General features: G+C 46.5%; 1 protein-coding gene across 1 annotated transcript; it reads right to left on the bottom strand.

Moving 5' to 3' along the window:
* Window positions 1–4,567: 4,567 nt before the first annotated feature.
* Window positions 4,568–16,618, bottom strand: LOC139281584 (oncomodulin-1-like). Its single transcript, XM_070901737.1, has 4 exons — window positions 16,558–16,618; window positions 12,592–12,724; window positions 6,378–6,487; window positions 4,568–4,593 (listed from the first exon to the last, which is right to left on the bottom strand). The coding sequence occupies exons 1-4, from the start codon at window positions 16,616–16,618 to the stop codon at window positions 4,568–4,570; spliced, it is 330 nt and encodes a 109-aa protein (XP_070757838.1).
* Window positions 16,619–17,093: the final 475 nt, after the last annotated feature.

Below are 17,093 nucleotides of genomic sequence, written 5' to 3'. Positions count from 1 at the left end.
GGATAAATGTAAGGTTATCCATTTTGGGGGCAAAAACACGAAGGCAGGTTATTATCTGAATGGCGGCAGATTAGGAAAAGGGGAGGTGCAACGAGACCTGGGTGTCATGGTTCATCGGTAATTGAAAGTTGGCATGCAGGTACAGCAGGCAGTGAAGAAGGCAAATGGTATGTTGGCCTTCATAGCTAGGGGATTTGAGTATAGGAGCAGGGAAGTCTTACTGCAGTTGTACAGGGCCTTGGTGAGGCCTCACCTGGAATATTGTGTTCAGTTTTGGTCTCCTAATCTGAGGAAGGACGTTCTTGCTATTGAGGGAGTGTAGCGAAGGTTCACCTGACTAATTCCAGGGATGGCTGGACTGTCATATGAGGAGAGACTGGATCGACTAGGCCTGTATTCACTGGAGTTCAGAAGGATGAGAGGGAATCTCATAGAAACGTATAAGATTCTGATGGGACGGGACAGGTTAGATGCGGGATGAAAGTTCCCGATATTGGGGAAGTCCAGAACCAGGGGTCATAATCTTAGGAGAAGGGGTAGGCCATTTAGGACTGAGATGAGGAGAAACTTCTTCACTCAGAGCGTTGTTAACCTGTGGAATTCCCTGCCGCAGAGAGTTGTTGATGGCAGTTCATTGGATATATTCAAGAGGGAGTTAGATATGGCCCTTATGGCTAAGGGGAGCAAGGGGTATGGAGAGAAAGCTGGAAAGGGGTACTGAGGGAATGATCAGCCATGATCTTATTGAATGGAGGTGCAGGCTCGAAGGGCCAAATGGCCTACTCCTGCACCTATTTTCTATGTTTCTATGTTTCAATGTAATTCGCTGCATAAAAATAATTCTCATCCCCCCCCCTCAACTGGCTTTTTTGCCAATTATTTTAAATCTGTGTCCCTTGGTTACTGACCCTCCTGCCAGTGGAAACAGTTTCTGCTTATTTACTCGATCAAAACCCCTCGTTATTTTGAAGACCTCTATTAAATCTCCCTTTAACCTTCTCTGCTTGAAGGAGAACAATCCCAGCTTCTCCAGTCTCTCCAAATAACTGAAACACCTCATCCCTGGTAACATTCTGGGTAATTCTCCTCTGCATCCTCTCAAAGGCCTTGATATCCTTCCTAAAGTGTGGTGCCCAGAATTGGAGACAATGCTCCAGCTGAGGTCTAACCATCAATTTATAAAGGTTTAGCATAACTTCCTTGCTTTTGGACTCCATGCCTCTGGATGATATACAAGCTGGAACTGGAGGTGTAGACCATTGGGGGGATTTTTCCGGAGGGTGACTGGGCCCAATCTGTGATGGGTCGGGACCCCACTGTCAACTCGCCGCCACGCGCCTTTATGAAATGTCAGGTCTGCCAGCACTGAGCAGACCCGCGAGGCAACTGAAATCATTAATGACTTGTTTACAGCCATTTAACAATAGTTTTTTTCCCAGCTTTTTGGATTTGACAGGTTGTCCACCGGTTTCCTTCTGTGCCGCAACCTCGTCTGTGAAGCTGAGGCAGGAGGCCAGTGGCCATTGAATCAGCTGATGAGTTGACAGCTTTAAATGTCAGGTCAAAGCTCCCAGCAGATTGAGAAATGTTCCTTCAGTCACTAGCTTCTCTAACCTGCATTTCCACTACAGATTCAGAACACTGCACGCCCTTACACAAGTCTCCATCCAGTCGGACCTCATTACCTCTCTCACCATTGACAGATCGCTTCTGTCATCTCTACTTCACCTGCCATCTATTCTATCACCATGGGTGCCCTTTATGCTCTCTCACCTTGGCCCTCAGAATCCCACCACGATCAGCCCCAACACCAGCAGCACTGGGCACACAGCCCTAACCCTAACCCTAAATGCAAACAACAACACCAACCTTCTCCGCAATCAACTGATGCTGCACAGGACTTGGGGCATCAGCACCTGACCACATTGCTGCCCAGGATACCAGGGATTGCCTCACCATGGCCTGATTTACTTCACTTGACACTGTACACCCTGGCTGTCACATGATATGCCAGGTTGGCACCACCCCACACCAACACCATAAATCATCTCTACAATACCCAAGCCATTCCTTTCACACTGATTACCATTGCGGGGGTGCACCGTTATGTCTCACCATGCACTGCAACTCAATTAGCCACTTCCAAAGGTACTCACAAATCTGTCCAAGAATGCAAAGTGTTGAAAATAAAGGTTTCAATGTTTGACAGCACATTAACAGAAACTTTATATGAACATTGTATAAAACACCCAAGTGCCTACCCTTGTGTTGTTTGTTGGTATGATTGCACTAAGGTGAGGGTGAGTGTGGGGTGGCTAGTGAGATGGTGATGTGATCATGTAGATAGAGAGAGGGGGAGGGGTGGAGGTGCACGGTAAGTTGGTGTGAGTAAGGATGTGCAGGAGTAGGGTAGGGAAGGCAGAGTGATGGGGATGTGATGAGAGGCACAGCAGGATGAGGTTGAGTGTGGCGTTGTACTAACGTTTTGTGATCTACTGAGATCATTGAGAGGTTAGTGCCACTGCAGCCTGGTCCTCCTGACCACATCCCTGCTTGTGCCCTTCTCTGCAATGTGCAACCAGGCTGTGTTGATCTTCTGGGAAGGTCTTGAGGAGGTATCTTCTGCCTATTGGAAGGGAAGAGAATCTCCCTGCATGCTGTGACACCTTCCATAAGCACTCTGCCTTCCATAACCTACTCCTGCACATCCTTCTTACACTAACACATCACCTCCACCCATCCCTCTCTCTATCTATATATATTATCATATCCCCATCTCACTAGCCAACCCACACTCACCCTCACCTTAGTGCAAGCATACCAACTAACAACACAAGGGTAGGCACTTGGGTGTTTTATACAATGTTCATATAAAGTTTCTGTTAATGTGCTGTCAAACATTAAAACGTTTATTTTCAATACTTTGCCTCTGTGCAGTTCTTGTTCGAGTTTGCAGCACCTCCATGCTGTAGAACACTACAGCACAACTGTCAAAATAAATTTGGCCATGGTCCCTTTAAGGAAACCAGCTGATGACGCGTCAGCACATGACATCACCAAACCCGTTTCCTCTAATTGGCTGGGAAATGCGCTGGGCGGGCTGAACAAGCCCAATCAGAGGACAATCATTTCAGAGGCCGGGATGGAGTTGGCAGTGGGGTCGGGACCCGCCGAGCTTGGTAAAACCCAGCCCCTTGTTTATACAGTTCTAATTGTATACCTTAATCAGACACATGTGCTTGAACAGGTGTTAGGCAGTGACTGTTGTCGAATGAGCAATTCCATGTACGATCAGTGCACCAGCTCCGTGCCGAGTTATCTCAACACACTCAACATAAGCCGACGCACTCAACATAGGCTGTTTTGTCTCTTCACAGATACCCCTGAGCCTCAGCAGCAAAGAGGATCACAGCGCAAGCCAAATCTGAAACAGGCTCCAGCCCACATGTGCAGGGTTTTATTGACAGGGAGGATAAAAAAAGAACTTGTATTTCTACACTGCCTTTCTCACTCTCAGGACACCAAGGTGACTACACTTCAAAACTACTTCATTGGCTGTAAAGGGCTTTCGGACGTCCTGAGATTGTGAAAGGCGCTATATAAATGCAAGTCTTTCTTTCTTTCCTTCAAAGCACTTTACAGCCAATGAAGTACTTTTGAAGTATAGTCACTGTTGTAATGTAGGGAAGCACAACAGCCAATTTGCGCACAGAAAGCTCCCACAAACAGAAATGAGATAACCTGTTTTTTTAGTGATGTTGGTCGAGGGTTAAATATTGGCCAGGACTCTGGGGATAACTCCCCTGCTCTTCTTCAAATAGTGCCATGGGATCTTTTACATCCACCTGAGGGGGCAGATGGTTTAATGTCTCATCCGAAAGACGGCCTCTCCGACAGTGTAGCGCTCCCTCAGCACTGCCCCGCCAACAGTGTAGCACTCCCTCAGTACTGACTCTCCGACAGTGCAGCGCTCCCTCATAACTGCGCCTCCGACAGTGCAGCGCTCCCTCAGTACTGCCCGACTGACAGAGCAGCACTCCCTCAGTACTGTCCCTCAAAGAGTGCGGCGCTCCCTCAGTACTGATCCTGCGATAGTGCAGCTCTCCCTCAGTACTGCCCCTCCAACAGTGCAGCGTTCCCTCAGTACTGCCCCTCCAACAGTGCAGCGCTCCCTCAGTACTGCCCCCCGACAGTGTGGCGCTCCCTCACTACTACTGCTCCGATAGTGCAGCACTCCCCCAGTACTGCCCCTCTGACAGTGCAGCACTCCCTCAGCACTGTATAAGGTCCTGTCCATGTATTTTCTGTTAACATTTTTGTCTAAAGAATTATAGATAAGCCACACCATAAACTTGTTTCCAAAGAGTATTTTATTGTGTAATGAGAGACTTTTCCTTAAGCACCAAGCTAATCAATCACACCAGCACAAAGCCTTTCAGTGAGTGTACACTTCTCTTATGCCACTTGATTGTATAAAGACATTCAGATCAATGTACCGTTGCCTCAGAGATGGTAACTGAATTCTCCAGAGCAACTATGGATAATCTCTGACTTGCTCTCGTCTTCTTTAGGAGTGAACTAGTCGCTGGAATTCTGCAATGAAAAGACAAGATATTATGCACACATTGATAAATCATTAACAGGGTGAGGTGGAGCCTGATGAGTGCATCAGTACTGAAGCTAAGCAGTATCAAATGGGAGATGCCGAGGGGAAGCTGAGGGCACAGGAAACCTCCAAGGGGCAGTCACCACGCCTGGCTGGTCTCTGGTGCCTCTTCGAGGACTGTTATGCAGCCTTTGGTGGAAGCCTGTTCGCAGAAAGATTGGATGTCTGGGTTTATTTTCTTTGGAACAGAGGAGGCTGAGGGTAGACTGGATTGAGGAGTATAAAATTATGAGGGGCCTAGATAGAGTGGATAGGAAGGACCTATTTCCCTTCACAGAGGAGTCAACAACCAGGGGGCATAGATTTAAAGTAATTGGTAGAAGGTCTAGAGGAGAGCTGAGGGGAAATGTTTTCACCCAGAGGGTGGTGGGGGTCTGGAACTCACTGCCTGAAAGGGTGGTAGAGGCAGAAACCCTCACTACATTTAAAAAGTACTTGGATGTGCACTTGAAGTGCCGTAACCTGCAGGGCTACGGACCAAGATCTGGAAAGTGGGATTAGGCTGGATAGCCTCTTGTTGGTCAGCGCGGACACGATGGGCCGAAATGGCCTCCTTCACTGCTGTAAATTTCTATGATTCTATTCAGAAGACCTGTCCTCTCAGGTGCAAGGTGTCATAGAATGATACAGCACAGAAGGAGACCATTCGGCCCATCGAACCTGTGCCGGCTCTTTGAAAGAGCTATCCAATTAGTCCCACTCCCCCTGCTCTTTCCCCATAGCCATGCAATTGTTCTCCCTTCAAATATTTATTCTATGACTAGTTTCCATCTTCGAGCGGAGATAGTGAATATTGGAAATATTTTATAAATTGTAATAATCGGTGTTTAAAACATAATTGAAAGCGTTGCACAAGTAGCATATATGCAACCACAGATAGAGAGAGAGAGAGACAGTCAAAGATAGAGAGAGAGAGAGACAGAGAGAAAGACAGAAAGAGAGAGAAGGATAGAGAGAGAGAGAGAAACCTTTGGCACCTCCTTTAATTCCATGTACACTAAGAAATTTTAGCACGATCATTAGGGATATTAATTTCAAGTAAAATGTACAGAGGGAAAAATCACAGAATCAAACATAGGGGAAGTTACCTTGAAAAGCAACCTGCATTGTAAAAAAAATATAGGCTGAAAAAATAAAATCTGTTACATTTTATAAAGAAAGAAGGACTTGCATTTCTATAGCGCCTTTTTCAACCTCAGGACATCTCAAAGCACTTTACAGCCAAAGAAGGACTTTTGAAATGTAGTCACTGTTGTAATGTAGGAAACGCAGCAATTTGTGCACAGTAAGCTCCCACAAACAGCAATGAGATAATGACCAGTTCATCTGTTTTAGTGATGTTGGTTGAGGGATAAATATTGGCCAGGACACCAGGGAGAACTCCCCCTGCTCTTCTTCGAAATAATGCCATGGGATCTTTTACATCCACCTGAGAGAGCAGACGGGGCCTCGGTTTAACGTCTCATCCGAAAGACGGCACCTCCAACAGTGCAGCACTCCCTCAGTATTGCACTGGAGTGTCGGCCTGGATTATGGGGTCATATACCTGGAGTGGGACTCGAACCCGCAACCTTTTGACGCAGCGGCGAGAGAGAGTGCTACACACTGCAAAAGATTGATATTGCACCATGTTTCATCAATCCCCGAGTGAAAAGTGGCCAAAACCATTCAGTCTTCAGGGATAATGAGTACGTGGCTTTGTTTAACTTACCAGCGGCTCCGATTTTACCATCGCCATCATTGTCTGCAGCTGAGATGATAGACTGAGCCTCGTTATCGCTCAGTTCCCTGGCATCGGCAGAGAAATACTGGAGAAACAACCTGAAGCAGAGAAACATGACCGACTGATCAATTGAACGTTGAAGCCCAATATACAACAAGAACAACTTGCATTTATATAGCGCCTTTAACGGAGCAAAACATCTCATTGCAAGAGGATTTGATTCATTGCAAGAAGATTTGAGTACAGGAGCAAGGATGTCTTACTACAGTTATACAGGGTCTTGGTGAGACTGCACCTGGAGTTTTGGTCTCCTTACCTAAGAAAGGATATACTTGACGTAGAGGGAGTGCAGTGAAGGTTCCCCAGACTGACACCTGGGACGGCAGGACTCTCGTATGAGGAGAGATTGGGTCGACTAGGCCTGTATTCACTGGAGTTTAGAAGAATGAGAGGGGATCTCATTGAAACGTATAAAATTTTGACTGGGTTGGACAGACTAGATGCGGGGAGGATGTTTCCCCGGGCTGGGAAGTCTAGAACAATGAGTCACAGTCTCAGGATACGGGGTAGGAAATTTAGGACCGAGATGAGGAGAAATGTTTTCACTCAGAGGGTGATGAACCTGTGGAATTCTCTACCACAGAAGGCTGTGGAGGTCAAGTCACTGAATATATTTAAGAAGGAGATAGATAGATTTCTAGACACAAAAGACATCAAGGGGTATGGAGAGAAAGCAGGAATATGGTGTTGAGATAGAGGATCAGCCATGATCATATTGAATGGCGGTGCAGACTCGAAGGGCCGAATGGCCTACTACTGCTCCTATTTTCTATGTTTCTATGTTTCTATCCCAAGGTGCTTCACAGGAGCGTTATCAAACAAAATTTGACACAGTGCCACATGAAGAGATATTAGGGACAGGTGACCAGAAGCTTGATCAAAGAGGTAGCTTTTAAAGAGCGTCTTAAGTCTGGCATAAAAATAAAAAAGGGAAGGTGGCTCAACCGTGGCTATCAAGGGAAATCAGGGATAGTATTAAAGCCAAGGAAGTGGCATACAAATTGGCCAGAAATAGCAGCGAACCTGGGGACTGGGAGAAATTTAGAACTCAGCAGAGGAGGACAAAGGGTTTGATTAGGGCAGGGAAAATGGAGTATGAGAAGAAGCTTGCAGGGAACATTAAGACGGATTGCAAAAGTTTCTATAGATATGTAAAGAGAAAAAGGTTAGTAAAGACAAACGTAGGTCCCCTGCAGTCAGAATCAGGGGAAGTCATAACGGGGAACAAAGAAATGGCGGACCAATTGAACAAGTACTTTGGTTCGGTATTCACGAAGGAGGACACGAACAACCTTCCGGTTATAAAAGGGGTCGGGGGGGTCTAGTAAGGAGGAGGAACTGAGGGAAATCCTTATTAGCTGGGAAATTGTGTTGGGGAAATTGATGGGATTGAAGGCCGATAAATCCCCAGGGCCTGATGGACTGCATCCCAGAGTACTTAAGGAGGTGGCCTTGGAAATAGTGGATGCGTTGACAGTCATTTTCCAACATTCCATTGACTCTGGATCAGTTCCTATGGAGTGGAGGGTAGCCAATGTAACCCCACTTTTTAAAAAAGGAGGGAGAGAGAAAACAGGGAATTATAGACCGGTCAGCCTGACATCGGTAGTGGGTAAAATGATGGAATCAATTATTAAGGATGTCATAGCAGTGCATTTGGAAAGAGGTGACATGATAGGTCCAAGTCAGCATGGATTTGTGAAAGGGAAATCATGCTTGACAAATCTTCTGGAATTTTTTGAGGATGTTTCCAGTAGAGTGGATAAGGGAGAACCAGTTGATGTGGTATATTTGGACTTTCAGAAGGCGTTCGACAAGGTCCCACACAAGAGATTGATGTGCAAAGTTAGAGCACATGGGATTGGGGGTAGTGTACTGACATGGATTGAGAACTGGTTGTCAGACAGGAAGCAAAGAGTAGGAGTAAATGGGTACTTTTCAGAATGGCAGGCAGTGACTAGTGGGGTACCGCAAGGTTCTGTGCTGGGGCCCCAGCTGTTTACACTGTACATTAATGATTTAGATGAGGGGATTAAATGTAGTATCTCCAAATTTGCGGATGACACCAAGTTGGGTGGCAGTGTGAGCTGCGAGGAGGATGCTGTGAGGCTGCAGAGCGACTTGGATAGGTTAGGTGAGTGGGCAAATGCATGGCAGATGAAGTATAATGTGGATAAATGTGAGGTTATCCACTTTGGTGGTAAAAACAGAGAGACAGACTATTATCTGAATGGTGACAGATTAGGAAAAGGGGAGGTGCAAAGAGACCTGGGTGTCATGGTACATCAGTCATTGAAGGTTGGCATGCAGGTGCAGCAGGCGGTTAAGAAAGCAAATGGCATGTTGGCCTTCATAGCAAGGGGATTTGAGTACAGGGGCAGGGAGGTGTTGCTACAGTTGTACAGGGCATTGGTGAGGCCACACCTGGAGTATTGTGTACAGTTTTGGTCTCCTAACCTGAGGAAGGACATTCTTGCTATTGAGGGAGTGCAGCGAAGGTTCACCAGACTGATTCCCGGGATGGCGGGACTGACCTATCAAGAAAGACTGGATCAACTGGGCTTGTATTCACTGGAGTTCAGAAGAATGAGAGGGGACCTCATAGAAACATTTAAAATTCTGACGGGGTTAGACAGGTTAGATGCAGGAAGAATGTTCCCAATGTTGGGGAAGTCCAGAACCAGAGGTCACAGTCTAAGGATAAGGGGTAAGCCATTTAGGACCGAGATGCGGAGGAACTTCTTCACCCAGAGAGTGGTGAACCTGTGGAATTCTCTACCACAGAAAGTTGTTGAGGCCAATTCACTAAATATATTCAAAAAGGAGTTAGATGAGGTCCTTACTACTAGGGGGATCAAGGGGTATGGCGAGAAAGCAGGAATGGGGTACTGAAGTTGAATGTTCAGCCATGAACTCATTGAATGGCGGTGCAGGCTAGAAGGGCCGAATGGCCTGCTCCTGCACCTATTTTCTATGTTTCTATGTTTCTATGTAAAGGAGGAAAGAGAGGTCGAGAAATGGATGGGTTAGGGGAGGGAATTCCAGAGCTTGGGGTCTCGGCAGCTGAAGGCACGGGCATTGGAGGACCATAGAGATCTCGGAGGGCTTTAGGACTGGAGGAGGTTCATCATCATCATAGGCAGTCCCTCGGAGTCGAGGATGATCTGCTTCCACACTAAAAGTGAGTTCTCAGGTGACTGAAGAGTCCAATGCGGGACCTACAGTCTCTGTCACAGGTGAGTCAGACGGTGGTTGAAGGAAAGGTTGTGTGGGGGGGGCCTGAGTTGCTGCATGTTCCTTCCGTTGTTGATGCTTGGCTTCAGCTTGCTCTCGGCGAAGAGACTCGAGGTGTTCAGCACCCTCCCGGATGCTTTTCCTCCACCTTGAGCAGTTTTGGGCCAGGGATTCCCAGGTGTCGGTTGGGATGTTAAATTTTTTCAAGGAGATTTTGAGGATGTTCTTGAAATGTTTCCTCTATCCACCTGGGGCTCGCTTGCCGTGTCGGAGCTCTGAGCAGAGCGCTTGTTTTGGGAGTCTCATGTCAGGCATGTGAACAACGTGGCCCGCCCAGCGGAGCTGGTCGAGTGTGGTCAGTACTTCGATGCTGGGGATGTTGGTCTGAGCGAGAACACTGACGTTGGTGTGTCTATCCTCCATGGGGATTTGCAGATGGTGGGGGGCTCCCTCTACTCTGCATGAGGAGGCTACAGAGATTATGGAGAGGCGAGGCCATGGAGGGATTTAAAAACATGCATGAGAATCTTAAAATCGAGGCATTGTCGGACCAGGAGCCAATGTAGGTCAGCAAGCACAGGGATGATGTAGTCAAGGCTTGTGATTTTCACAGAAAGAAATAACAAGATGAAATTGCAAAAAAAACAATCTTAGATCCCCTATTGGAATCATAGAATGATACAGCACAGAAAGAGGCCACTTGGCCCATCGTGCCTGTACCAGCTCTTTGAACAAGCTATCCAATTAAAAACACATTGCTTCTCATCTTGCCTCTGGTTCTTTTGCCAATTAAGTCACCTAGGATGTTTGGAATTGAATAGAACGGCAATGTCTTAATTAGTTGATGTGTGCCAAGCGGTTTGAATTACCCGTGAAGACTGATGATTAATGTGTTCTCTCCAGTCATCCATCAAAAGCACGATTCAGCAGATTGACACCAATGACTCACCATTCAAACAATATTAGCGTATTAAACTCCCTCTGTTCAACAGGAACTGTCACTCCGACACACGCATGTTGGTGTTCAGAGAGATTTGGGTGTCCTTGTGCAAGTAACACAGAAAGATAACATGCAGGTACAGCAAGCAATAAGGAAGGCAACTGGCATGTTGTCCTTTATTGCAAGGGGGTTGGAGTATAAGAGTAAGAAAGTCTGGCTACAATTGTACAGGGCCTTGGTGAGACCACACCTGGAGTACTGTGCAGAGTTTGGGTCTCCTTATCTAAGGAAGGATATACTTGCCTTGGAGGCGGTACAACAGAGATTCACTAGATTGATTCCTGGGATGAGAGGGCTGCCCTATGATAAGAGATTGTGTAGAATGGGCCTATACTCTCTGGAGTTTAGAAGAATGAGAGGTGATCTCATTGAAGCATACAAGATTCTGAAGGGGATTGACAGGGTAGATGCTGAGAGGTTGTTTCCCCCTGGCTGGGGAGTCTAGAACTAGTCTTAGGATAAGGGGTCGGCCATTTAAGACAGAGATGAGGAGGAACTTCCTCACTCAGAGGGTTGTGAATCTTTGGAATTCTCTGCCCCCAGAGGGCTGTGGATGGTGAGTCCCTGAATATAGTCAAGGCTGAGATAGATTTTTGGAGTCTAGGGGAATCAAGGGATATGGGGATCGGGCGAGAAAGTGGAGTTGAGGTCGATGATCAGCCATGATTTTATTGAATGGTGGAGCAGGCTCGAAGGGCCGTAGTGCCTACTCCTGCTCCTATTTCTTATGTTCTTATGTTCACACATTAACAGTTTTGGCATTTGTTGCAGTAGTTCTGAGGAAGTGTCTATGCTGAAAAATCTCCCACCTGCTCTCTCCACAGATGCCCTCCTAACTTGCCCAGCCTTTCCAGCAGGTCCTGTCTTTTTGTTTCAGATTTCCAGCATCTGCAGTCTTTGTGGCGTGTGAGTGTTGTTGTTGTTGTCGTCCCTTTGATGGCCAGCTCTGGGCCCCGAGTCCCCTGTGCGGTTTTGTATATTTGGCTGCTGGGGCTAATCGGCCAACAAGTCAGAAGCTGGCGGAGGGGCTGAGTGAGAAGTGGCTCCGTGGCTGCTTTTCACCGCGCTAGAAGTGAGCGGCACTGAGCGAGATCAACTTCATCTCGGGGCAGAAAGAAGTGGCCACTGATTCTGGTCGGACGTGTTCCTGGAGCGTTTGGTCATGTGACATGTGATCACATGACTCTGCCCACAGTTTGCAAACATTACCGTATAAAAGTAAGGTCCCCTGTAGATAAGTGGCTTTGCCTATGCTTTAGAAAGAAATAGCTGGATCTTTGTTGGGCAAGGGTATCGAGGGCAATGGGCAAAGGACCAAAGGAGGGTAAATGGGGTTGAGGTGCAGGTCAACCATGCTCTGACTGAATGACAGAAGAGGCTCAAAGGACTGAATGGCCTGCTCTGTCCCTGTGTTCCTAATACGATAATAATTGGCGGATTGTCACTTTGTGTTATGGGTGATAGTGATTCGGAAGCATGTTTTGCACCCGGCTTAATTTTAATTTCCCATTAAAATCAACAGATCGGGTGGGGGGGGGCGGAAACAGGAGGCCGATTCACACTACCTCTCAACAAGGCCAATTTCACCTCCTCGATCTTTCATTAGCAGCCACATGGCCCGTGATGGCCATTATGACACAAGCATATCTGTACTCCTGCCTCAATACATTGTCAGAAATGCACAGGATATCACAAAGGCAGCACCGAGGCGAGTCACAATTGAAAGGTGGTTGCGTTTGTTCAGTCGGCCATTGGAGAATTTGAAGCATGGGTCAGTGAAATGAAGAGCAGGCAGGCTATCCAACATGTGGGCACTGGGCTCTCCCAGATTACCCCCCAGAAGTGAATGCTAACATCCACCCTGTTGAATCTCATGACTTAAAGCTTTGGCACTCAACATGTTCTTACTTGAGCTCAGTCTTATCGATTTGGCCGCTGCCATCCTGGTCCAGAATTGCGAAGACTTTCTTCACCTCTTCTGCCGGTTTCTTGGACAAACCACATGCTTCAAAGAACTTCTTGAAATCGAACGACTCAGGAGCTGGGAAAGAAAGAAAGAAGAACTTGCATTTATATAGCGCCTTTCACAACCTCAGGATGTCCCAAAGTGCATTAGAGCCAATGAAGTACTTTCTGAAGTGTAGTACTCTTGTAATGTAGGAAATTCAGCAGCCAATGTGCACACAGCAAGCTCCCACAAACAGCCATGTGATAATAGGGAATGAACCAGAGAAGTAAAGAAGTAAAAGTAGGGGAACATCTAGGCAATAGTGACCATAATATAATACACTTTAAGATGGTAATTGAGAAGGACATAAGTATGACAAGCTGATTTTGAGGGGCTGAGAATAGAACTTGGGAAAATAAAATGGGCAACAATATTGGCTAATAACAATGTAGAACAGCAATGGGAAATATTTAAAATGGTGTTCAACAGAGTGCAGGAATAATATATTCCGCTAAAAGGAAAGAGCAAACTAAACACTAATGAGACTCTATGGATGAATAAAGTCATAAGGAAACAATTGAGGGTAAGGAAAGAAGCATACATTAAGTATATAAACAGCAGAGGAGCGCATTTTGGTAGGAAGAATAGGGAGGTCACTTATTACTGGGAGGGTGCGAGTCTGGGTGGGGTCGAGGAACAAAGGGATCTCGGAGTACAAATACACAAATCACTAAAAGTTTCGACACGGGTTAGCAAGGCCATAAAAAGCAAACAAAGCATTGGGGTTTATTTCTAGAGGGATAGAATTGAAAAGTAGGGAAATTATGCTAAACCTGTATCGAACCTTGGTTAGACCACGCTTAGAGTACTGCGTACAATTCTGGTCGCCATATTATAAAAAGAATATAGGGCCCGAGTTTGGTCGACTCACTGCCGGCTGCCGTCGTGTATTCTCAGCAGTCTCGATGTTTTCTGGACGTTCTTCCCTCCGAGTGAGTTTGGTGAGGCCCTCACGCCGGCGGAGAGAGAAGACCGTTGGGGAGCGTCTGCTGGTGTACGCCGGCGTGCAACGCCCACAAGAGTCCTCCCGCCTGCTCCCTCCCCAGATTGGTCCGGGTGGTCCCCCGCTCCAGCAGCAGAAGAGACCGACGCGTGGAGGCAGGTCTGACCCGAACGGTAAGTGTGAAGACCTGCACAAAAAGATTAATCTACTTCTTTTCTTGATTTCTTTTGCAGGGATTTAGGCAGATGGGGTCCCCTGAAGGATTTCTGGTGTGTTCTTTTATTGTTTTGAAAATTTAAAATTTGATCAGTTCCCCCTTCCCTGGGCCCGGACTCAATCCTCGGCCGTATTTTGCCGAGGATGGCATTTGCCGCCCAGAATGAGAGCCACTGCCCGCTGCCGCCCAGAATCGGTGTGCAAGGCCGATTTTTGCCGCTGGGCAGTTTCACGAAACTTTGGCCCAATGTACCGTCGGGATCTCAGCGGCCCTTTCAACCGTACATGGGCGAAACTTAGTTTTCACCAAAATCGGGCCCCGAGCGGCACTGGAGAGGGTGCAGAGAAGATTTACAAGGATGATACCAGAAATGCGAGGGTTTACATATCAGGAAAGGAGGTACAGGCTGGATCTCTTTTCTCTTGAAAAAAGAAGGCTGAGGGGTGACCTAATAGAGGTCTTTAAAATGATGAAAGGTTTTGATAGAGTGGATACAGAGAGAGTGTTTCCACTTATGGGGAAGAGCATAACTAGAGGCCATCAACATAAGATAATCACCAAGAAATCCAATGGGGAATTCAGAAGAAACTTCTTTACCCAGAGAGTGGTGAGAATGTGGAACTCGCTGCCACAGGGAGTGGTTGAAGTGAATAGTATCAATGTATTTAAGGGGAGGCTAGAAAAGTAAATGAGGGAGAAGGGAATAGAGAATAGAGGGTTATGCTGACAGATTTAGATGAGGAAAGACGGGAGGAGGCTCGAGTGGAGCATAAACGCTGGCATGGACTGGTTGGGCCGAATGGTCTGTTTCTGTGCCGGATATCCGATGTAATCCTATGTAATGACCATTTTTTTTAGTGATGTTGATTGAGGGATCAATAATGGCCAGGACACAAGAATGGAAAGAAAGAGACCATCAGGAAGAGGGTTGGAAACATCCTAGAGTCGTGAGATTCATGCAACACCGAAACAAATGTTGCCCCTCAGCGGCTGACAAACTGCGATGGAACGTGAAGAGCTCCAGAGTACTCCACAATGAAAATCAGTAAACGGTCATTGCCTTAATTAAAATAGCAAGCAAAGGGATTTCAGACAAATGTCAATGCACTCAGCACTAATATTGCACACCGTGAGTTGAATCCTCTGGACCGTTGCCTCATTTGCACTGCCCTGTGATGCAGTATAGACTTTGTAGCACACAATGCAGCTCAACATGAGAAGCCCAGTGTGCATACCAAGGCCATTTTATTGCGGTGACCTTGCACCACGCACGTGCTGCAGTATAACTGCATTCAGTGGGGAGGCAGCATTTTAAACTGTAGTTTAAGGATAACTCGCTGCATCATCTTTAAAGAAGAAAGAAAAGAAAGACTTGCATTTATATAGCGCCTTTCACGACCACCTGCTGTCTCAAAGCGCTTTACAACCAATGAAGTACTTTTGGAGTGTAGTCACTGTTGCAATGTGGTGAAACACGGCAGCCAAATTGCGCACAGCAAGCTCCCACAGACAGCAATGTGATAATGACCAGATAATCTGTTTTTTTGTGATGTTGATTGAGGGATAAATATTGGCCAGGACACCGGGGATAACTCCCCTGCTCTTTTTCAAAATAGTGCTATGGGATCTTTTACATCCACTTGACAGGACCTCCGACAATGCAGCACTCCCTCAGCCCTGCACTGGAGTGTCAGCTTAGATTTTTTTGTGTTCAAGTCTCTGAGATTTAACCCACAACCTGCTGACTCAGAGGTGAGAGTGCTACCCACTAAGCCACAGCTGACACTTTAAGTTCCCAACAGTAGAAAACCTCTGTCTATCCTCCCTATTCTTTTCAAACATTCCTAACGGCCTCACTAACTGCAGGCCTGTCGAGCAGAGGTGGACGCAGGCACTTAAGCCAACTTGCGAAGCTTTGCTTTATCTGATATGAGAGTATTACATAGAATAACATCGAATGTACGGCACAGAAACAGGCTATTTGGCCCAACCGCTCCGTGCCGGTGTTTATGTTCCACACGAGTCTCCTCACCCCTCTTCATCTCACCCCATCACCATATCCTTCTATTCCTTTCTCCCTCATGTGTTTATCCAGCTTCTCCTTAAATGCATCGACACTATTCGCCTCAACCACTCCCTGTGGGAGCAAGTTCCACATTCTCACCACGCTTTGGGTAAAGAAGTTTCTCCTGAATTCCCCATTGGATTTATTAGTGACTACCTTTAGCTGAGGAATAAATATTGGCCAGGACACTGGGGAGAACTCTCCTGTTCTTCTTCGAAATAGTGTCATGGGATCTTTCACGTCCATCTAAGAGAGCAGACAAGAGCCTCGAATTAACGTCTCATCTGAAAGGCAGTGCCTCTGGCAGTGCAGCACTCCCTCAGTACTGCACTGGGAGTGTCAGCTTGGATTATGTGCTCTGGAGTGGGGGCTTGAACCCATGACCTTCTGACTCACAGACGAGAGTGCTACCCACTGAGCCAGGGCTGACAACACTGGAGGGAGATGCCCTCGGTGTGCTCTGTAATGGTAAACATCTTCTTTATAAACCTTTCCTCCAGAGGTAATCTCATTATCCCCATGCCCTTGTAAAATGTAATGCTGCAATGCGTCAGCGTAAAGTCTCTCATTGTATATTTACCTGAAATCCCCTTAACGTTTTAGATTTTTTTGCAGAATAAGTCATGGAAGGAAGACTTTACCTTTACATTGTGAAATCGCAGAAGTGATATCACCAGCCACCAGGACGTCGGTGATTTTCATGATGAAACTACCAGAGGAAGACAAAACAGAAGGTTGTAGGAACGTTGCTTTAAATCTCAAATGTGTTCAAACTTGGTTTGACAAATAGAAATGAACATGAGTGGGGTTCAGAGTAACCGACACCTTTAGGTACCCTGCACCTGACTGAGGCTTTTGTGCACCTTTAATTCCTGAACTATATTCCTCAGAACAAAACCTTACGCAAGTACAGCGTTTACAGATTTCTAATCTTCTCACATGACCACAGAATAAAATGTTAACACAAATAAACTTGGAATTCACTATGAAATTTCTAACTTGAAAAGAGCCCATTAAAGGTCTACGAGACTCTGGGATAAGGTGCAAGGCCCCTATTCGCTGTACAGTTGTATCTTCACATTATTCCCTGAGGGAAGTAATGGGAGGAGTCACAGGCTCATTAACTGTTGACGTGAACACCAGCTCCATTGCTGTGTCCAGAGTTGGTCCTATACGG

This window comes from Pristiophorus japonicus, chromosome 15 (genome assembly GCF_044704955.1).
Source record: "Pristiophorus japonicus isolate sPriJap1 chromosome 15, sPriJap1.hap1, whole genome shotgun sequence".
Classification (NCBI taxonomy): domain Eukaryota; kingdom Metazoa; phylum Chordata; class Chondrichthyes; family Pristiophoridae; genus Pristiophorus; species Pristiophorus japonicus.
Note: the sequence above shows the minus strand (reverse complement) of the source record. Positions and strands in the feature narration are given on the sequence as shown.

Excerpts from the sequence above, each read along its gene's own strand:
- LOC139281584 (XM_070901737.1), bottom strand. The coding sequence starts at position 16,618 with ATGAAAATCACCGACGTCCTGGTGGCTGGTGATATCACTTCTGCGATT. Across the intron at positions 12,725-16,557 it reads TGCGATTTCACAATGTAAAG|CTCCTGAGTCGTTCGATTTC; the intron begins GTAAAGTCTTCC and ends TTTCTTTCCCAG. Across the intron at positions 6,488-12,591 it reads ATCGATAAGACTGAGCTCAA|GTTGTTTCTCCAGTATTTCT; the intron begins GTAAGAACATGT and ends TCTCTGCTTCAG.